General features: G+C 42.6%; 1 protein-coding gene across 2 annotated transcripts in view; it reads left to right on the forward strand.

Annotated features, from left to right (window-relative positions):
• The window catches only part of SLC38A9 (solute carrier family 38 member 9), a 252387-nt gene extending 241911 nt beyond the window's left edge, over positions 1-10476 (forward strand). For both annotated transcript variants that reach the window (XM_077462717.1, XM_077462718.1), the window contains one exon: positions 306-10476. In XM_077462717.1, coding sequence (XP_077318843.1) covers positions 306-471 — 166 coding nt within the window. In that variant the 3' untranslated portion in view covers positions 472-10476. The remainder of the gene's footprint in view (positions 1-305) is intronic.
• Positions 10477-23553: the final 13077 nt, after the last annotated feature.

The following is a 23553-nucleotide window of genomic DNA, read 5'->3' on the forward strand; positions in this document are numbered from 1 at the left end:
CCAGTCAGTTGAAGGATATGTGTCTTTACATTGACAAAAAAGGCACCTGGGAATTTTCCAGCCCTCTGTAATGTTGCCCATAGCCATCAGTCCATGCTGGTCCAGTTATATGTCTGTGGTGCTCCTTGAGTTCTCCAGACATCCCCGGTGACCTTTTGGGGGGGGAGATTGATCAACACTAAGATTTTCTCAGCCAGTCGTTGATGAGACATATCCTAGTACTACTTGCAGTCCCCTCTCCTAATGCAAATTATGTTGTAATTTAGTTTTAACAGCATTGTGATGATCTGATTTTATCTCCCTAGGTTTTCCGGAGCTGCTTGCGGTCTTGCATTTGTCTTTGTGTACCCTTGTCTGATCCACATGATCGCTCTCTATCGCAGCCAGCGGCTCACGTGGTTTTCCGCGGTCATACATACCTCTATCATCATTCTAGGTGTTGGGAACCTTGTTGCACAGTTTCTCATGTAAAGTTTAGATTATAAATGTGTGTCAACAGCTGCAATTTCTACAGACACGTCCCTGGAAGATGAATACAGCAGCATTGTAGCATGTCCTGTTCCAGCACAAGAAAACACCATGGAAGAGGTGACACTGTGTTTTGTAAACCATTCCTGGTGACAGGTGTCACACATTGCAGCTCATTCCTCAGTATTGGTTTTTTTTTCAAATGATTTATAGGAAACCATAAGGTCACTAATACAGCAGTAGAAAGCGAAAAGAAAATGTTATCACATCAAGTATATATATTCAGCATTATCACCACAGAAAATGACTAATGTGAATCAAGTATTTGAAATATACTCGACACATTTGGACCAAATGGTAAGGGAGTTGAAGGCCACTGAGGGGAATGGGAGTTAGCTGTGATCGGTGTAAAACAGAGGCAGTGACAGTTGCTGGTATGGGCAACCCCTACTTATTCAACTCCAGCAAACAGACATTTTGCTTCCTTCAAGAATATGAACATTAACGGGAGTTACCAATTTTTTGTTTTGAAAGGTATCAAGGCTTCTGTTTTGTGAATGGATTACGTCTTCCATCCTCCTTATGCTTTCTACTTTATTAAAGTGGAACTTCACTCTCCCAGTCAACACTGACTATTTTATATCCTCATGATGCTAGCATTAATGATTAGATACGAAAGTATATCATATTTACTTGTTTTAAACTTTTTTTTTTCTTTACATTTTTTTCAGTTACTTCCTGGTTTCCAGGCCTAGGCAAATAATGCCCTATATCCTAGGAGTCTCTAGGTGGGGTTTTCTCAGATAAGCCTGAGCTAAGGGCAGATGCATTCCAGGAAGTAAATGCTACATGACCCATCTGTCCCTACTCAAGATGTTCACGGGCAGAAATTCTAGGGGGTGTTTTTCAGAGATTTCTCAGCAAAAATAAATGCATGCAGACATGGTCAAGTTTGCTTTAAATTATAAAAATCAATCAAATAGCGTTTTTGGTTTGTGGCGCTCAGATACAGTATAGTTACACTTTAAGCAACATCTGGATGGACAGAAGAGACTCTTCACCAGCTGGCAGTATTGCTACTGGATGACTGGTGGACAACCGTTTAATGATTTGTGATGAAATTTCAGATTATTACCATAAGAAAATTGTGTGGAGATGGGCAAATTAAAAGAAGATCTGACATCAAAATATGTAGAGGTCTTATTTAAAGTGTTTGTGTAAAAAAATAATTTAGTACATCTTTGTAATACATGTACATTTGCTCATGTATGGTGTCTTTAAAAACACTGCAAGTACAGACAAAAAAAAAACCTGTTGTTCCTACCAGAAATCCAGTCAGCTCCTAAATTTCTTTAACCACTTACGGACCGCCCACTGTCTTTATATGTCAGTACTTTGAAGAGAGAAATAGTTATAGCAACAGCTAGCTACCATAACCCCGGTATCCTCTTCTTCAGCAGGTGGTCCGCTTTCAGATAAAAGTGGTCTCTGCGGTGGATTCGCCACAAGATAACTTGAGATGAGTGAGGGGAAGATGGCCCCCACCTATCTCCAAAACGTCACTTCCGTCCATAGCTCCTACAATTTTTTTTCAAATTACATTTTTTTTTTATTGCATTTTAGTGTAAATATGAGATCTGAGGGTCTTTTTGACCCCAGATCTCATATTTAAAAGGACCTGTCATCCTGTAAACATCCCTTGTAATAGGAATAAAAGCGACACAATTATTTTTTATTTAATTTTTTAAGAAAAGTGTAAAAATCAAAGGTGAAATAAATGTAAAAAAAAAAATAAAAAATTTAAACACACCTGTCCCGCCGAGCTCACATGCAAAAGCAAAGGCATACGTGAGCAGCGCCCACATATGAAAACGGTGTTCAAACCACACATGTGAGGTATTTCCGTGATCGGTAGAGTGAGAGCAATAATTCTAACCCTAGACCTCCTCTGTTGCTAAAAAAGTGCAACCTGTAGAATTTTTTTAAACGTCACCTATAGAGATTTTTAAGGGTAAAAATTTGTTGCCATTCCACACTCAATTTTGAAGCAAGACATGTTGGGTATCAATTTACTCGGCGTAACATTATCTTTCACAATATGAAAAAAAAATTGGGCTAACTTTACTATTGTCTTATTTTTTAATTCAAAAATGTGTAGTTCTTCAAAAAAAAAGTGCACTTTTTACTCTCTAGGGTGTTAGAACCCCAAACATTATATATATTTTTTCTAAGTAATTTTCTAGCAAACAAACCTGTTTTTAACTTGTAAACACCAAATCTCAAAAAGAGGCTTGGTCCTTAAGTGGTTAAACACTGCCTCTGCTGCACCGACATCCGAAGTGTTGTCAGCCCCAGTAGAGTTATCCATTGTGGACTACAGAACACATCCTCCATGTATTATGGAGATTGAGAGAGGAGGTGCTCTGTAGTCCAGAAGGGAGAACTGGCCAGGGCTGATGGAACTGCTTGGGATTTCTGTCCGGCAGAGGCAGTGTTCTCAGCCAACAAGGAGGAGCTCACTGGGTGTTCTAGATGATGGACAAGTATTTTTCTTTACTTGCAGCATTTTTATAGAGACAAAAATTGCTTGTATTGCAGAGTTCTATTTTTTTTATTTTTTTATTTTTTTATTATTATTTTGCATAGACCTTTAAATAAGATTCTTCATGAAAAAGGTAAACCCTTGTTCATATATGAAGGGAGCCTATTCCGTTATTTACAGGCTATGCAAATTTCATAGCCTTCATAGACATATCATCTTTAATGCCATGATATATACTGTAATTCATATATATCATCTTGCTGCTTGTTACTCACCAGGTTTCTGGTGGGGGCTCTCTTCTTGTTCTTTTTAGGTAAGTACTGTAATAGCTGAATGTTGACTTGTTATCCAAACCATGTTTGATTCTCCCTTCTATGATGTCTGTTTATTCTTCTGTCAAACGTGTATACCTTGTGTATGGCTTGAACATGGTATGCATCAACCATTCAGTCTTAGTTGCAGAGAACATATGAGCACAAATGCATGTTAAATTGTATTGTTGTTTTTTGTACTGGGGACTGGTGTTTGGGCTGAGAAGAGAGTTACAGTGAATTGGTCAAGTTTGTTTTACCTGTAATTACAAAAAAGTTGTTCAATAAAAACTACTTGATTTAAAAAAAAAAAGTAACTGGGTGCCGATTACAAACTCCAGACAAAACCATTATACAGGAGCAGAGGGCCCGTCCTAAACCGAAAGCCTCACTCTCACTTCCTCACTTTGTGCAGAAAGGAAGTGGGATTCTTACCGCTCAGCAACCAAACGGCACAACTCTACAGTGCAGATATGCAACAAAGTGATGTGGGAGATACAGGCTGTTGACAGGGTCCATTTAAAAACTTTGTAAGTCACGGATCTAAGAGAAGCATATGTGTATCAGGAGTTGGACAACTAATACACACATAAATAAGGCCGGCCATACACAGAGGGAATTTTTTCTCCTTCAACCACGGGTTGCTCGATTCCTCCATCAACACAGTGCTGATAGGGGAATCTCTCCTGCCGGGCCATTGTCTTCTCTCGGCAGTTAAAAACCGTCCCCACTAGGACAAAACATTGATTTTTTTGCTAGCTATAGCAGCCGCTAGAGATAATCGCAGGAGAATCTGTTAGGCTGGTTGTACCCAAGTTGATCGATCAACTTCATACATTCAGCCTGCTGAATTGGCCGAGATTCGAACTGTGTATGGCTGCCGTAAGTAGTGGAACAAAGATTAGAAGATGGCTTCAGATGTCAACCTGGGAGAACAGTTTTTAGGGTGATGAAGAAGTGGCACATGATATGGCTATGTTGTTTAATTGGTTTTATTGTTTTATATTGTTGGGCCTATTTTTCAAACTTAAGTTAAAAAAGTTAAAGTTAAGTTAAAATCATTTTTTTTGCTAGAAAATTATGTTGAACACCCAAACATTATATATATATATTTTCGAACACCCTAGAGAATAATATGGCGGTCGTTGCATTACTTTTTGTCACCGTATTTGCGCAGCTGTCTTACAAGCACACTTTTTTTGGAAAAAATTCACTATATAAAAAAAATTGGGCTAACTTTACTGTTGTCTTATTTTTTAATTCAAAAAAGTGTAAGATGATGTTCACGCCGAGTAGATTTATACCCAACATGTCACGCTTCAAAATTGCGCTCGCTCGTGGAATGGCAACAAACGTTTACCCTTAAAAATCTCCATAGGCGATGTTTAACCACTTGCTTACTGGGCACTTAAACCCCCCTCAGTCCCAGAGCAATTTTCAGCTTTCAGCGCTGATGCACTTTAAATGACAATTGCGCGGCCATACAACATTGTACCCAAATGTCATTTTTATCATTTTTTTCCCACAAATAGAGCTTTCTTTTGGTGGTATTTAGTTACAGCTCTGAGTTTTATTTTTTGCTAAACAAACAAAAAAAGATGCAAAAAAAAAAAAATCATGTTTAAAAGTTTGTTATAACGGGTCATTTTTCTCCTTCATTGAAGTGCGCTGATGAGGCGGCACTGATAGGCTGCACTGATGGGCTGCATTGGTGGGCACTGATGGGCTGCATTGGTGGGCACTGATAGGCTGCATTGGTGGGCACTGATAGGCTGTACTGGTGGGCACTGATAGGCATAGTTAAGGCGGCACCAATGGGCACAGATAAGGCGGCACTGATGGGCAAAGATGGGCACATAAGATGGCACGGATGGGTGGCACAGATGGGTGGCACGGATGGGCACTGATAGGTACCACTGATAGATGGGACTGATGGGCACTGATAGGTGGCACTGATAGGTGGCTCTGATAGGTGGCACTGCTGGGCACTGATGGGCGGCACTGCTGGGCACTGGTAGATGACACTGATGGGCACGGATATGTGGCACTGCTGGGCACTGATGGGCGGCACTGCTGGGCACTGGTAGATGACACTGATGGGCACGGATATGTAGCACGGGTGCAGCACCTTTGTTAAGGCAGATTGTGGGCACTGCTGGGTGGCACTGTGGGCACTGCTGGGTGGCACTGTGGGCACTGCTGGGTGGCACTGACGGGGGGCACTTACTTTTTTTATTGTTGCACTGGCAGGGGGCAGGTGGGCACTGACAGGGTTGCAGGTGGGCACTAGCAGTGCTGGCCATGATCGGGACTGATGTCCCGATCACGGCCGCCGGTGATCGGCTTTTTTTTGACATCGCGAGGAGGAATAATAGCCGATTACCGGCTCCGTTCTATCACATGATCAGCTGTCATTGGCTGACAGCTGATCACGTGATAAGGGGTCGGGATCGACCCCTTGCACGGATCGGTGATCAGGCGAGTCTCGTAGACTCGCCGATCACAGAGCGCGCCGCGCGCGCCCCTCAGGGGGCGCACAGGCCGCTCGTGCACGGGACGACGTCAATAGACGTAGTCCCGGAAAAGGAGATCCGCACTGTAGCCCTCAATTGACTATAGCGCGGATCTCAAGTGGTTAAAAAAGTATATAGGTTGCATGTTTTGAGTTACAGAGGAGGTCATGGGCTAGAATTATTGCTCTCACTCTAGCGATCACAGTGATATGGCACATGTGTGGCTTGAACACCGTTTTTATGTACAGGCGCTACTTACTTATGCGTTTGTTTCTGCACACGAGCTTACCTTTTATTTTTTATTTTTACACAGTTCTTTTGAAAAAAAAAAGTGTTGCTTTTATTACTATTACAAGGAATGTAAACATCCCTTGTAATAGAAAGAAAGCACGACAGACCTCTTAAATAAGAGATCTGGGGTCAAAAAGACCTCAGATCTCATATTTACACTAAAATGCAATAAAGAAAAATAAAAAATTAAATAAATAGAATTTTTGGGAAAAAAAAATGTCCCCTTAAGGACTATGGGTGGAAGTGCCGTTTTGACGTTGCTTCTGCCCTACAATGGTATGGAGACGGGGGGCCATCTTCCCCTCACTCAGCTCCATACCACAGGATCCGAAGAGATCACTTTTATCTGAAAGTGGACCGCCCACTGAAGAGGATACCGAGATTATGGCAGCTAGATGCTGCCATAACGCTATTCCTCTTCAAAGTGCTGTCATATAATGATGGTGGGCAATCCGTAAGTGGTTAAAGCTGATTTCGAGCTATCATTTATTTTCTCGACAGCTTTGGTCACAACACTTGCCTACAATGAAGAATGTCCCATGTTGTGCAGACAGCTTTATCCTGTAGAAATATTCATTGTAGGGATGGCAGTCTCCTTCCTAGCTCTGAACATGCACTGCTGCAGAGGTTAACCGCTTCAGGCTGATCTGCACTAAATGATCTGAGAACACATACCCCTCCTCCATTGAGAAAAACCTTAGCTAGACTTACCGGCAGTGGCGGAACTACTGCCATAGCGACACACGCTGCCGCTATGGGGCCCGCAGCTGAGAGGGGCCAGTGGGAAGGATGAGGAATGCATACTGCGGGGGGCGAGCACCACCCACACAGTCCCTCACGGTTACTGTCACATAGCCCCACCTCTTGGCCCGGCGCCTTTGATAGACAGAACACCGATCCAATGCGGGACATGTTACGTCGTCAAAGGCTCCAGGACAAGAGGTGGGACTATGTGACAGGGAGCCCCCCCCCCCCACTCTGAGGCAGCCCACATTGGGCACAGGTGAGGCTGCATTGGGCACAGGCAGGTCATGCTGCATTGGGCACAGGTGAGGCTGCATTAGGCACAGGCCACACTGCATTGGGCACAGGTGAGTCTGTATTGGGCACTGGACACGCTGCATTGGGCACAGGTGAGGCAGTATTGGGCACGGGCAGGCCACGCTGCATTGGGAACAGGCAGGGTACAGGTGAGGATTATTGAAGCGCTAACACCAGCTGTTTGGAGTAACTTTATCTGTGGATTGTTAAACGGTCTGGAATACGTATATTGCTATTGTGGTGTAGGATCTGGGCCTGTTGTCCCTCCATCCCTTTTCTTTGCTTCCTTCCTTCCTTCCTTATTCAACTCAGACTCGAACCACACTCCCTTTGAGCCACACATTTTAAACCACGCCCACTATTTAATTTAAGCCCCGCCATTTTTTGTGGGGGGGCTGTTTGAAGGGGGGGGCATACAACATTTTGCTATGGGGCCCTGTGATTTCTAGTTACGCCCCTGCTTACTGGTAACAGTATTTCTATGAGTCTTTCAAGACAGCACCTGGAGAGAGCACAGCTCCAACCAAAAGCCTGGACACTTTCACTATGGCCTCAGTTGTTGTTGAGTACCTCCAGCCATGCTGAAAAATATAGTCTGAACATAACAACACAGTAAAATCACAATTTAGGGAGGATCATAGGTGCTGTCCTGAAAGACTCGTAGTAAAAAAATAAAATTGGCATAAATCTTTCCCATAGTTTGTAGATGTTATAACTTTTGTGCAAACCAATCAATATACTCTTATTGCGGTTTTATTTTTATTTTTACCAAAAATATGTAGAAGAATATATAATGGCCTACATTGATGAAGAAATTTGTTTTCAAAAAACATTTTTGGGGATATTTATTGTAGCAAAAATATTGTTTTTTTTTCAAAATTGGCGCTCTTTTTTTGTTTATAGTGCAAAAAAAAAAAAAAAACAGAGGTGATCAAATACCACCAAAAGAAAGCTTTATTTGTGGGGAAAAAAACGTCAATTTTTTGGGTACTGTGTCGCATGACCGCGCTATTGTTAGTTAAAGTAACGCAGAGCTGTGTCGCAAAAAGGTTAGGTTAATTTAATTCAGCAAGGCCTTGTATGCATCAGAGTATACGAATTTGTGCCAGTAGAACCATTTCTTAAGAAATTTATACCAGAAGCCCCCCTCACTGGCCACCAAGTCCTCCATCTCTTTCATTTCAGCCACTCTCTTTAACCAGATGGCTATGGGTGGAGCCTGTGCCTGTATCCAAAAGAGCGGGATGCAGCTTTTTGCTGCTTTGATCAAGAGAGGAAAGATGGATCAATCACCTATAAGTCTTACCCGAGAAACTGTGGCGATGCAAAAGGAACAGCGCAGGGTCTCTCGGAAGGACATGATTCGTATATTTTTGGCGTTATCCTTTGAACTTCTGACCAAAAAGATTGCAATAAGCCGCAAGACCAGAAAATGTGAAGAAGGGAGCCAGTCTCCTCTCCACATCTCCAACAGAGATCTGGACATTGAGGAAAGATTTTATGAATCTTAATAGGCGTGTGATACTACCGGGTCAACACCTTGAAGCCCGCTTCTTGGTGTTTAGCGCAAATAGATGTTTTTTAGGAGAACAAAAGAATCCTCTTTACCCGTTTGTCTGTAAAGCTAATCCCCAGGTCTCTTTCACATTTGGAAATATATGGGAGCCAAAAGGATGGAGGAGGAGACGCCAGTAGCCCATAAGTCAAGGACACTGCATGACGCAGCAGTTTTCTCTTCACATAAGCACTCAAACGTGGTAAGGGGGCATATGAAATTGGGTGGAGCTGCGCTCTCTCCAGGTGCTGTCCTGAAAGACTATTCAAGAAATTTCTTTCATTGAATAACACTGTCTGTAACATAGTCTTTGAATGGAGGAGAGAATCCTGTGAGTTATCACTCTTTGGCTGGTTTCACACGGGCTGTCTGATCAGGTCTGCTTGTCAGTTTTTCAGGCAGACCTGATAGCTCTCTGTGAAGCGGCGAATGTTAGCAGACGTGTCCACTGACACCTGCCGGCATACGATTAGATCCTGTCCGCCAAAAACAGAGAATTGAATCAGATGGAAACAGACAGTCAGTCCTTTTCCATCTGACAGCCCCATGGAGATCAGCAGACCTGTCATCCGCCTGCTTAATGGGGAGATCCCCTGCTGAGCAGGCGGATGTGGACTACGGGGAACTCTGGGGAACTCCCGTGTGAAACCATCCTTTTGCTCATTCACAGATGGTGTTACAGGCAGTGAAAGCAATAAAGAACTATTTATTTATTTATTTATTTTTAAGATCCATGGTGGTGCAAAAATCGTAACGAAAAACCCATAAGTGGAAAAAAAAAAAAAAAAGTGCTTGTGAACACACAAAAAAGTGCACTTAACCTCCCTGGTGGTATGATTATGTCAGATTTATGCGTCTCAAAGCAGTACATTGTTTTGCATAGAAATTTGGCATTTTATATTGTAGGAAGGACCCTGAATGGTGCGGTATGGTTCACTCAGCTCCGCTTAGTGGAAACGAGGCAATACAGTTTAAAGTGGTTGTACACCCTGTGCAACCACTTTTACTGACAGGTAAGCATATATTAAGGCTTACCTGTAGGTGCTGGAAATATCTCCTAAACCTCCACGGTTTAGGAGATATTTACACTAAAGCCGTGCACCGATGTTCTAAAGGGGGTCATGCTGTGTCTAACGGCTCCTGCGTGTATGTGCGGGAGTGACGTCACGCAAGTCCGGTCAGTCACAGAACCGGATGGAAGACGGGTAAAGGTTGGCGCTCCCTGCTAGTGGGGACATCGGTGACATCGCAGGCTTCGATTTCAGGTAAGTGACACATAATGGGCTACTATACAATGCATAGTAGCCCATTATGCTTTACCTTTGCAGGGTTTACTTCCTCTTTAAAGATCTATACATACAATTATCAGTTTTATCTGTAAATAAATGCTGTATACTGCTCATGATTAGTATATGATATGAATAAATGATCTATAAATGTCATTGGGACACTAATTGCGTGCATGCTATTTATTACAGAACGCCTCATTCCTCACTATGAGGCATGTCATTGTTTAGCATGTACTGTCCAGCAGATAACCACTAAAGAACAAAAAATGGGATGCAGATGTAGATAATACCCCTTTGATGCAAAGTGGGGAACTTTCTGTACAAGCAGAAGTCTTATCCAAATCTTCAAAGCCAAGAAAAAGGTTGTACAGCAGATTAACATTTGACATATGGTAAAGGTATCCAGAATACTTTGATACTTGTAACTGTTCTACTTGGAATAAATACAATGGCTATTAATCATAAATGTTTTATTGCCTTTATGCTGAAATAGTTCCTGCTTCACGCAGAGTTCATTGTGTACATCATGTACTCCAGTCTTTCCATTCAGCACTCCTGATTTTACCAAACATTTCAAACAAATGACAATATCACTCAGTTCTCAGTGTACAGACAGTGGGGAACAGATGCTGCATCCACCTAGGTGAGTATAATCCCAGATCAGGTTAAAGAGCCAATCACAGTGGCTCTTTACCATGTTAGCTGCTGTGTCAAATCGCAATGGAAACAGGATTGCCAGTTATCAGCAGCCCTCTCCTCACACTGACAGCACGTGAGGAGAGCTGATAACTGGAAAATCCACACAGGGATATATCTACCTTGATAATTAGGGCACTGATATCCGCCTATCAGTTCAGTCTCATCAGTGAAGGAGAAGATTTACTTATTTAGAAAAAATATAGAAACAGAAAACTAAGAAAAACTTTTTTTTTTCCATATTTTTGGGTATTTTTTTGTTTGTTTAGCAAAAAAAAAAAAAAACCAGTGCTGATTAACAAATTGACAAATTGTGTTTGGGTACAGTGTTGCATGATCATGCAATTGTCATTCAAAGTCTGACAGCACTGAAATCTGAAAATTGGCCTGTGCAGGAAGGGAGGTGAAAGTGCCCACTAGGCAAGTGGTTAAAGAGGAACTGCAGTCTGTTCGCATAATTTGTAATAAAAACATCTTTGCCATTCTGAAGCTTCCCTTCAACCACTTTGCATATTATTTTATATATACTGTGCTAATTCTGTACATGCCAAATATGCTGCAGAAATCTCCCTCCACTGAGTCTGGCTGCAACCATTTTAACTGTGGGCAGCTGAAGCTGCTGCCTATACACTTCCCGGATTTACGCAGACACACACCTCCAGCTATGCAGCTTTCATTGGCCCTCTTTTGACTCATCCCCCCTTCCTTCCTGGCAAATGCTCACAAGAGTGAGGGAGAGAGAGAGCTGTGCATGATGTCATAAGCCTAGGCTTTTTACCAGACAAGAAACAGGGAGTGGGGTGTATATAAGGTATTTACTGGCAGAAAGGAAATTTGTTTACTATCCAAAGTTAAAACAAGGGCAGAAGATTTCATAGATGGAAAGATGAAAAAATGACTGAAGTTTTAAGGAGACATAAGATTACGGTTAGGTTAAGTGTTGCAGTTTAGGGTTGATTGTGTGGGGTAACCGAAAGGTTAGGGATCAAGTACTATAGGGACACAGTTTTATCACACTGGTTTTTGGCACCAAAAAATGACCTACTATAAGGTTCACACTACCAACATAGCTGGGTTAAATGGGCACCACTAAAGTTCAAATCATACACTTAATTTTCTACTCTTGTTTGGCTGCTGCTGGAGAACTGCGGGTGAAATTGGAAGAGGGGGACTACGAGTTTGCACAGGATCATAAAACTCGCTGCAGTTCATACAGGCAGCACATTACAATGGAAAAACAAATATAAAGCATGTGACATGCCTGCAGCAGAACATGTTTTTCATTTCAGGAATATGAGGAAGAGGAAGCACAACTATCCCTGTGGCTCACACCATACAGTTCAATAACAGCTCTGTCTGTAAAGATGGAATACACTTCCCCAGCTAGAAAATCCCAGCTCTCATTTCTGCAATAATAGTTACCAGTATATAACACAGGATGGAGACTTTATTTATTGGCGGTATGAACTGTCAGATGGGCAATTCTGTTGCTGAAAAAACCTTGCCAGTGACAGAATTGCTAAAATTAAAATCATCTTATAGGACCTTTCTTTCGCTGCCTGAACCAGCAATAGAGTGAATTCCACTAGCTATAACGTAAGCTAAATTTCAGTGATTTGGCCACTGACAGTGTCACCAGCCAAAAAGTCTGTATGGTGGCCTAAGGCCGACCATACACGGCTCAAATCTGGGCCGGTTCCTTCATAGTTTCATAGTTAGTAAGGTTGAATAAAGACACCAGTCCATCCAGTTCAACCCGAGTGTGTACAATTGTCCCCATCCCTTTACTTTATACATTCATAATGATCACTACACACAATCCAAGGTCCCCATTCATATACTAGGGCCAATTTTGGACAGAAACCAATTAACCTACCTGCATGTCTTTGGTCTGTGGGAGGAAACCGGAGTACCCGGAGGAAACCCACGCAGGCACAGGGAGAACATGCAAACTCCAGGCAGGGAGTGTCCTGGTTGGGATTCGAACCTGCGACCCTTCTTACTGCTAGGTGAGAGTGCTAGCCACTACACCACTGTGCCGCCCTCCTGTTCCTGTTTAATCAATAAAGCTGTAGTAAACCGCTGGGAAAAAAAACCCTGCAAGACATCGTATACTAGCACATTATGAAATACTTACCTTAGAAGGAAGCTCCTGCAGTGTGCCTGGTTACCACTGAGGGAGCCGACATGTTCCATCTGCGTTTTTTCTGGGATTGCTGGCTCGGATGCTGTGAGTGGCCGGAGCAGCGATTACATCACTCCTACGCAATCGTGCGGGAGCCCTTCGTCCCGGCAGGAATCGTCGGAACTGCAGAGCGTATGCGCAGCTGACGTCAGCGGCTGCACGCAGGGTGAATATATCCTAAATCTGCAAGATTTAGGAGATATTCTTTTTACCTACAGGTAAGTTTTATTGAAGGCTTACCTGGGCAGGCTGAATGTACCAAAGCTGATCATTCAACTTGGGTACAACCCGCTTGCCAGATTATCTTCCAATTACCACTTGAGGCTGCTACAGCCGCTAGCAATAATCAATGTCCTGCCAGCAGGGACGGCTTCCCCGGTCATCCAACCGGGAGCAGAGAGTAGCTCGGCAGGAGGGATTCCCCTGCCAGGACTGTCTGTGTTGATGGGGGGGAGACATTTCCATAGTGTATGGCCTTCCTAAATCTGCTTGTGCATGTTGATTTTGTGTCTAATCAGCCGCCCACTGTCTTTCTAAACACTTCTTTCAAACCTGAACCATTTTACACAATAAGGTATCTGTTAAATTTACACTTCCATTGTTTCTCCTGTGTCTATCAGCCTCCAGAGATGGTACTATAGATAATATAAACTAGATACTTTGCCCCAATGGCTGTATGAAATAATGTATTTTTATTCAAATTAAACTTGCTAGAACATTTGACTACTCCAGGAAATCAATTCTTGAACAGCTCCTTCCCTCCTTGCACTTCATAGCCCTTTCCTTACCTGAAAGTGTTTAATAACTATCTGTGTTGGCCCAGCGTCTATGTACCTCCCTACACAACCTTTTATGTAGCTGCTGGGAAGGAGCAAAGGGGAGTAATTTAGATCAGAACTAAACCCTCCTATTATTTACACCCACGGAGGCTGCCATCTTGGCCTCTGTTAGATCTGCAGTTGCCTTTGAGTTGCATACATGATTATTCATATATGATATGATTCATATATGATTATTTAGGACACCAGTCATTTGGCTTGTGTGACGGAACTGCTTGGGCACCCCGCTTAGGTACTTCCCTCTGCCAAACAGTGCCTCCTGCGCTCCAACCTGTTAGGGCAGACTGAGAGCTAATACCAGCCCTGTTACCGCAATTATCGTACACAGACAAGATGTTGGGATAAAACCCAAAAGAATGACTGTTTTTATAATTTATATACCACACAATCAGGTGAAGCTGATCACAATATTGAATGCAAAGGAAACTGTATACAGGAATTTAATTAACATAACTAAGGGGCAACTACATAAACAGTATGTTATTCCACCTCTAATAGCGGACAGTGATTTAACCACTTGCCGGCCGCTGTCGGCATATATACGTTGGCAGAAGGGCACGGCTGGGAAAAGTAACGTACCCGTACGTTACTTTGAAATCCCCGCCAGCGGCGCGTGAGCGCCGTACCCGCAGACACGATCGCCTCGGGGATATGCGCGATTATGTTACGGAGCTCAAGAACGGGGAGATGCTGATGTAAACGGCATCTCCTCGTTCTGCCTAATGACAGGATACTGATCGCCTGCTCCCTGTCATCGGGAGCAGCGATCAGTGTCCATGTCATACAAGTCCATCCCCCAGTCAGTTAGAAACACTCCCCTAGGACACACTTAACCCCTCCCTGCCCCCTAGTGGTTTACCCCTTCACTACCAGTGCTATTTTTACAGTAATCAATGCAATTTTAAAGCACTGATCGCTGTATTAACACCAATGGTCCCAAAAATGTGTCAAAACTGTCTGTGTCCGCCATAATGTTGCAGTCACGATGAAAAATTGCTGATCGCCGCCATTACTAGTAAACAAAAATTATTAATAAAAATGCCTAAAACTATCCCCTATTTTGTAGACGTTATACCTTTTGTGCAAATCAATATACGCTTATTGCGATTTTTTTTTTTTTTACCAAAAATATGTAAAATAATACGTATCGGCCTAATCTAAGGAAAACATATTTTTTATATTTTTTTGGGGGATATTTATTATAGCAAAAAGTAAAAAATATGTTTTTTCAAAATTGTCGCCCTTTTTTTGTTTAAGGGCAAAAAATAAAAACCGCAGGGGTGATCAAATACCACCAAAAGAAGGCTCTGTTGGTGGGGAAAAAAAGGATGCCAATTTTGTTTGAGAGCCACGTCGCATGACCGCGCAATTGTCAGTTAAAGAAATGCAGTGCCAAATTGCAAAAAGTGCTCTGTTCAGGAAGGGGGTAACTCCTTCCGGGGCTGAAGTGGTTAATTAACATGAACTAATTAACAACTACCCACTTAAACCAGCCTAGGTAACCAGCCCTTTCGGCACCTACAACCCTGAATACAAAGTACTGTACAATACACATTATTACAAGTATAAACACATAGATGAGCAGACAGAAACAATAGGTGACCCAATAAACAATGGGAGAGACGCAAACTTGTGTATTCTGTCCACTAGCAAAGTCATCAGAGGACATACTGTACAACATCCCAGCAGTCTGATACATTGGAATTCATTTATCTTCATAGATCTCTTGAGGATTAGAACAAAATAGAACAATTTGGGACTTTATATGAGGCGGTGACCTGATAAGGTCCAGTGCCTCCATCCCTGTCTAAATGAGAATGGGGAAAGGGACGGCGGGACTTTAAATGAAGCACATAGGTATACAAAAATTATTTATTTATTATAATAATAACAGTAATCTGGTACATAATAGTAATCATGATGCATATTGGAATCAATACAATTCAATTCATATATATATATATATATATACACACACATACACAAAACAAATCATCACATAGAAAATTGTATAGTTTGAGCAGCACAGTGGTGTAGTGGTTAGCACTCTCACCTAGCAGTAAGAAGGGTCGCTGGTTTGAATCCCAACCACGACACTACCTTCAGGAGCATGTACGTGACTTGGAATATGTATAAACTGGTAGTAGAAATATCTGTATGGTCTGACCCTGCCAAGGAAAGAGGGTTGGTAATGAGAAGTAAGAATATAGATTAAAGCCCCCACAGTCTAAAGTACTTATGGATGTAACTATATAATTAGAGTGTGTCACTGCAGATGGGAGACCCCATAGGGGCATCGCCACCAGGAGCCGAGGGGAAATGGAGCGGCCAAAAGCCCAACAAGGGCAGCATCCAAGGGGGCTGATTTTCAGAGAGTGAAAATTAAGCATGAATAACCATGAGTGCTGAAACCAAACAAGGACTACTGTGAGGGTAATATTTATATAGTGTGAAAAATGTCCTGTACTCGGTAAAGGGCAGGACAGATAATGTTATTATAATATAAAGTGTCAGTGAAGTCCAAGCAGGTGCAGATAGATTACAAAGATGGTGGGGGTTGGAAAATCAGAAAGTGAAATCATAAAAAGGTTAGCTAAAAACCAAGTACCAATAGAAAATAGTGGTGAATAAAAAAGTACAAATTACCTGAGACTGAACCATGAAAACTTTCAATCCAAAGTGATACAGTGGGTGAATCATAGAACCACCACAGTGAATCTGCCTTTAATGAATGGAGCCTATAAAGACACAGCCGCCACATGCCCATCAACATCACACAGACGTACGCTAAGGGAGGGAGGCGCCAACAAGCCATCACACATTCACGCCAAAATCAAAACATACAGCGCCGGGCATGCGTCACCACATATCCAGCACAGATGGTGCGGCATCGATGCGTGGCGCAGGGGTATCCACCCACCCCGAAAAGGGGGAGGAGGAGATCCTGCAGCATGCGCTGCAGCTCCTGACAGGGATGGGAACAATTGCTCCCCTATGAAATCATGCGTCACACTGATCAAACATTGAAGATGACTAGATATCAAGGAATGGGAAATAGTACTCCATCCCATGGTTACAAAACCCTGTAGAGAGTGGAGGAAAAACCCTAGGGGGTCTCCGACCTGCAGTACAACACTCATATAGTTACGTCTGTAAGTACTTTAGACTGTGGGGGCTTTTATGGGTTTAATCTATATTCTTGCTTCTCATTATCAACCCTCTTTCCTTGGCAGGGTCAGACCATACAGATATTTCTACTACCAGTTATTACATGTTCTAAGTCAGGTACATGCTCCTGAAGATTGGATCAATCCATGAAACGCGTAGAGATGTTTAATGCCGTGTCTCTATTTACTATACATTTCATATGTGCATTTTGCGATATCAACTATCCAATTATCTATGTGACGATTTGTTTTTATTACACGTAAACTTTTTTTTGTGTGTGTGTGTATATATATATATATATATATATATATATATATATATATATATATATATACACACTGTATTGATTCCAATATGCACCATGATTACTATTATGTACCAGATTACTGTTATTATTATTATAAATAAATATTTTTTGTATGTGCTTCATTTAAAGTCCCACTGCCCCTTTCCTCATTTTCATTTACTCCAGAAGGGAAACGTTATTATCATTATGCAGAGAATGAATCCAAGCCTTGCTCTCAGCTTCCATTACATTGTTGTCCATCATTTGAGAATGATCTGCTCTCTCCATAGGCCATAATTGGTGGGTAGGAGGCTTGCCCATAGTCCTCTCCAAAAGCCCTGTCCTGGTTGAGTTTTTCACAGTTTGGCAGTTCAGTTGAGAATACAAACAACTCACAGCTAATCACAGAATGCTCATGTAACTGTTTTTGGAAACTATTAATTCAATGAATATATATATATATATATTTTCTTTTTTTTTTCCAAATAACAATTTATTTATTTTTCGTAGTCGCATGAAAGAAGAAACAGTACAAGCATACAGTAGCAGCAGTATGGCTCCCAAATTGTGAGGGGTCAAAAGCAAGCAGACAGTGCACAATAACACAGTATGGGAAGGTGCAGCAAAATTAGGCAATCTTACCAGGGGTGCGCAGCCAGACGGAAAACACCGTAAGTCAGCTATCCGTGCTAGCAACCATGAGGCCACCCAAGGTCTGCTACCTAGCTTATACGCCAGATTCAAAACAAAGAAAAGACCATCAGCATTATAAACAAAGAGGGTAAGAGAGAAAAGAATAGAAAGTAGTAAGGTAAAAGAAATAGAACGCCATCGGTCTACATCACCGTACCCGTACTGGTTCGTGATCAGTCCTCCAGCAGCCGCCATCTCCCCCAGACCAGGTCGTGCTCCACATGCCTATCTCTGACCCTGGCAGTAATTTTCTCCATGAGTTCAACATCCTTAATCCTGGAGTATAAGGCCTCCGTGGATGGAGGCAATGGGTTCTTCCAGTTAAGGGCTATCGGGCAACGAGCTGCTGTCAGGACATGCCTAAGGAGCTTCCGACCCGGTCTGGCCAGTGTGCGTTGGGACAGACCTAGTAAGAAAAATTTAGGGAAGTGCAGTACCGACACATCAAATAAACGCTGGAGCAGTCGTCGGGTCATAAGCCAGAATGGGGCGATCAGAGAACAGGCCCAGTAAATGTGGAACAGGGAGCCCCGCTGTTTCAGACATCGCCAACAGCGGTCCGAAGTGGAGGGGTATATTTTGTGGAGAATATCTGGGGTCTGATACCAGAAAAGGAGAATTTTGTAAGAGTACACAGAGAGGACTTGGCCGCCTGACGCCATACCCCCTGCCAAGCCTCAAGGGGGAGCTCCTCACCCAGTTCCCTCTCCCAGCATTTCATATATGAGTGTTTACCCCTCGTTTGGAAGTGGTGTGTGTTGAGGATGCGGTAAATGTCTGAAATCAGCCCCCTGCAATTCCTTCTTTCCAGGATTATCTGTTCGAATGGGGAGGGCGGGGAGAACTGTAGGTGAGGGGCCACGGAATGAATATATTTAAAATGTGATAAAGAAGGCACCAAAACTCAATATTGTGTGTTTAAAATGCAGCTTGCCCCTTTAAGTGTGAAACATACAAAAAAAATATATAAACCGTGTAAAGAGAGGTGCTACTCCTTCCCTTCAATATATTCATAAAATACAAACCATAATTGTAAGTGTTCAAATCTTCCAATAACCACATAAAGTGCATCATCTTCTAATTCATCTCAATATTTTCCCAGACACCGTGCCTTTAAACACTCTTGTGCAATTAAATTGCTTCACCACGTGCAGAAGAAATGCGCACTCACCAACCATATATGGCCCCTCAGGACCTCACACGCTATCAAATGGGTGTAGATTAATAAGTGGAATAAATCAACCATCACCAGGCACTCCAGCCCCAATATCCTCTCATAGCCAAAAAGAGTCCCAAGCAGAATCAAATAATATTTTCATAGTATAGAATTTTAATTAAAAATTAGAGCATAAAAGGATAAAAAAAAAGAAAAAACTCTCACATTTATCAGGTGCTTTTAAACAGCACCAGCATGTACAGCCTATAAATGTAATCTCAACACCGCCGATCACAATGCATAGTCGGCATTTGGAAATTAACCGGAACGGACGTCAGTTCTCCAATGGAAGTCACGAAGGTGTTAGCAGCGGCGCGGCCTCATTGCATTTTGCCTGTAGTGTGCCATCAGGAAGCCTTCAAAGAAAATGTAACATGTTCTCGCTGCCTTCTCTCCCTGAGATAGCATTATGGGGCGAAGTTCCCTGTTCTAGCTGTCACTTTTTGAAAAGAGCGAGGCCGTGTAGGGTTCTGCCCACATGGCTGTGTTATTCATACACAGAGCTCTGCGTATGAGAGAACTACAAGTCCTGGCCTCCTTTGTGGCTGTCGGCTTGTATTTTTCAATGAACTACTACTGACTTAATCTTTTAAAAGCAAACGATTATACTTGCCTAGGTAGATGCAGCATCTGTCCCCCACTGGCTCTGCTGTGAAAACGGAGTGACCAAACCCCACTGATCACTCAGTTCTCCCCCACGGCTCTAAGCAGAGAGCTGGGACTGTCAGTCTGCGGCTCTCTGCTCTCTCCTCCAGCACTCATTTGGCTGAGTGATGTCAGATGACAGTGGGCTTTAGCCTGCTGTCGACTGAAAACAGGTCACAGGTCTGAATAACGAACTGCACTCGTGATCTATAGGAGAAGTATGGCCAGAAAAGCTTTGGCCATATTTCTCCTTTAAACCGTGATGTAATAAGATTTCACAATACAGCGCAATCAAGCTATAACATATCTTTCCTGATAACTGGACCCAGCATATCATAAATACCAGCCAACAAAGATCAATTAGTAATGACATTTTTACCTTTGTAAAAATGAATGCAGTTACACCTTATTTTCCACTGATGTTATGGAGTTACTTTTTAAATAAGGACATAATCAAGAAAGTGAGCACAGCGCTGGCCAGCCTTAAAAAACAGAGTACATGTAAGGCACAGTCTAAAGTCAAGTCCACTATCTTCATACTGCAATATAAAGAAAGTTATACAATCACCTAATTTGTATAACCTCACTTTGATTCATAGAGGAACCAAGCCCAAATTCAGCTCCCCCCAGGATTTTTGTGCTTCCTGTATATTCAGTTTCTTACAACAATAAAGTAAAACTATAGGCAAAACTTTTTTTTTTTCATTTTGGATAGAGTAAGGGAAGGTTATAACGCTGGTAAGGTTTATTTTTGCTATCTTTGTCCCATCGCAGAGATTTACCTTCGCTTCCTGTCCCATTGCCAAAACAGGAAGTGAGAAAAGGGGAATCTCTTTGGGGACCCCCAGTTCACCAGAATTACTGTACTGATGAAAGATTTCCCCTCTGTTATTGTCTGGAAACAACCCAAATTTGGGATTTTCTTTTACTTTCAATGATAATGGTAAACAGGACAAATAAAGCGAGTAATGCTCCCCTACGGGGACACAGACAGCAAAAAGAAAAAACTGACAGGTGTTCTAATCCATCTCCACTCTATCCAAAACCCCCCCCCAAAAAGTTTTGCTTTTAGCAGTACAAAAATTCTTTCTCATTCAATAAGGGACAAAGGACTCAGAATTTAGAGACAATAGTTGCGGTTGAAATTGGCACAAGGGTCGTGGTGGCCTTGAACATCACCAAGGACTTTGATTCCATACAATGGAACTACCTGTGGGAGTGCCTCTCTGGATTCGGATTTGGCCCCAACATTATTCGATGGGTTCAACTCCTGTACCAATCTGCGAGAGCACAGGTATTTGTCAATGGATGGTTATCCAAACCATTCCTTCTAGAGTGGGGGACTAAACAGGGCTGCCCCCTCTCCACCTTGCTGTACGCACTGGCAGTTGAGCCATTGACCATTTCAATCCGTGCAGATGCCAACATCTGAGACATAGAGATAGGGAACTTAGAAGAAAAGAATGAAATGTACGCTGACAACACAATCTTATACCTAGCAGACTCAGGACCCTCCCTTGTTACAGCTCTACATTCCATAGAATGCATTTGTAGCCACTCGGGTCTAAGAATTAATTGGTCCAAATCCCAAATGTTACCCATTGACCACTTCCCCCCTCCATTCACTTTTGCCCCCCCCCCACCCCAGAATATCCCTAATTAAGTACCTTGGAGTGAAGGTTACCAGATCCCTCACAGACTACATATCTTTTAACATTGAACCCCTATATAACCTGATCAAGACCAAGATGCAGATATGGGCTAGACTACCCCTGGGTGTTATGGGGCGCATCAGTCTCGTTAAAATGATACTCCTCCCCAAGATACTCTACCTAATGTGGCATGCTCTCTTAAACCTCACACAAAAACTCTTCAAGGTAATCTACTCCATTCTGAATTTGTTCATATGGGGTCACAGCAGACATAAAATATCTTGGATGGTATTGAAGAACCCAGTGACACTCGGTGGTGCAGCTTTCCCAGATTTCCAAGACTACTACCTCGCCTCCCAACTGTCCCACTTTTATTACTTTGACAAAAACAAACTCCCGAGATACCAATCTTTGCTTTTGTGCGAGTCCAGACAACCCGGCCCATACTCTACTCCAGACAGTACTCAAAGACCCACTAACAAGACGACCCCCCCCCCCCCCCAACACAAAGGCGACATGTTGACACATCACTGACACATATGGAAGACAGCATTGCGGAAACTTAAAGCCCCACAGATCCACTCCCATGCCCCTCTGTGGTTTAACACGCAACTACCTGAATTATTGTCCATTCCAGACCCTGCTGTCTGGATAAAATGTGGGATACTGTACATATACCAGATTATGATCCCCAAGGGAATCAAAATGTTCCAAGCACTAAATGATGAATTTACTCTTCCTAACCACCTCTTATTTAGGTATCTTCAACTCCGCCAAGCCAGACAAACCCAGTTCTCTGGCTCAAACCCTCCCTTAAGCACCCCTTCTATAATGGAAACAATACTAGGTACAGAGCCATCTAAACTAATCTCCACCCTTTACTCCGCCATCCGCCTCCCAGCACCACAGCTCTAGCCTATGCAGCCAAGACTAGATGGGAGACGGATGTTGGAACAATCGAGGACTGGGATGAAATCTTGGAGGACGTTAAAGGGGTTTCCCCCAGGTTATCAGACCACCTCACACAACTGTATATTATCCATAGGACATATCTGACACCCCAGAGGATAGTCCGCTACAAACCCACATATAATCCAGGGTGCTGCCTATGTGATCAAACCCCAGGCTCGTTCTATCATGGACCTGCCCAGTTATTCAAGCATATTGGACACACGTTATACGTTTTCTTCATGACCAAATGGGCTCACCTAATGTCAGTGTCCCGCACATGGTCGATGGATGGTGAAATATGCACTTGATATGCTACCTTCCTCCTGTTGTATAATGACTGAATTTATAGACCCTAGGCTTTATAATGGAGAAGTCTTAGTTCTACCCCCACCTGATATATAGCCCTATGCTAAAACAGTGATTCAATGTGACGATGTATGTACTGTTGTCTATGTCAAGATTTCTTTTACTTATGTATGTACCACGCATATACTTGTCAATAAAGATGATTTTTTACAATTAAAAAAAAATTATTGTGGATAGCCTGCGTCGCAAAGAGCTACTTGAAAGACTTTGTGCTCAAAGCTAGAATTAGATGAGACCTGAACATCCACCTGGTAAAACTTTGAGAATGTCTGAAAAGAAGACTAGGTGGCAGCATTGCAAATCTGGGAAACAGTTACCTGATTTTGAAAAGCTCAAGAAGCACTCGCACACCTAGTAGAGTGTGCCTTGACAGGAAATGATGGAACCTGTCACACAAGTCTTGGGTTTCAACAATCATGCTCTTAAAGCAAGTGATTAAGAAGCAAAATGGTAGACTGGTACTTGAGGCAGGAGATCCAGAAAAGCCCATAGCATGCCTGCCAGAAGTTTGATCCGTTTGGAGTACCTCATCTACCTGGGCCAGTTTGCAGCTATGAATATCACCAAAATAGCCCTGCATCTTAATACTGAAGAGTAGCCCAGGAAGAAGTTTCAAAGGAGGAAAGGCATATCAGGCTGTACTGATCCCATTGACCCATCAGAGCAGTCACTGATTGTACCAGAGGATCTCTTCAACTGGCCAGGTTATTGTTGAACTTGGAGGTTGACATCTGCTGTCCCCCACTTCTGACACAGGTCCTGAAACACTTTATGGAGTGTGGATGTTTTCCTGGAAACCAGGGACTTTCGGATGAAATAGTCCTCCTGCCAACTGGTCCACATTTG

Source organism: Lithobates pipiens, unplaced genomic scaffold, assembly GCF_037356315.1.
Source record: "Lithobates pipiens isolate NorthernLeopardFrog02 unplaced genomic scaffold, aLitPip1_a1.2 Scaffold_3, whole genome shotgun sequence".
Taxonomy (NCBI): Eukaryota; Metazoa; Chordata; class Amphibia; order Anura; family Ranidae; genus Lithobates; species Lithobates pipiens.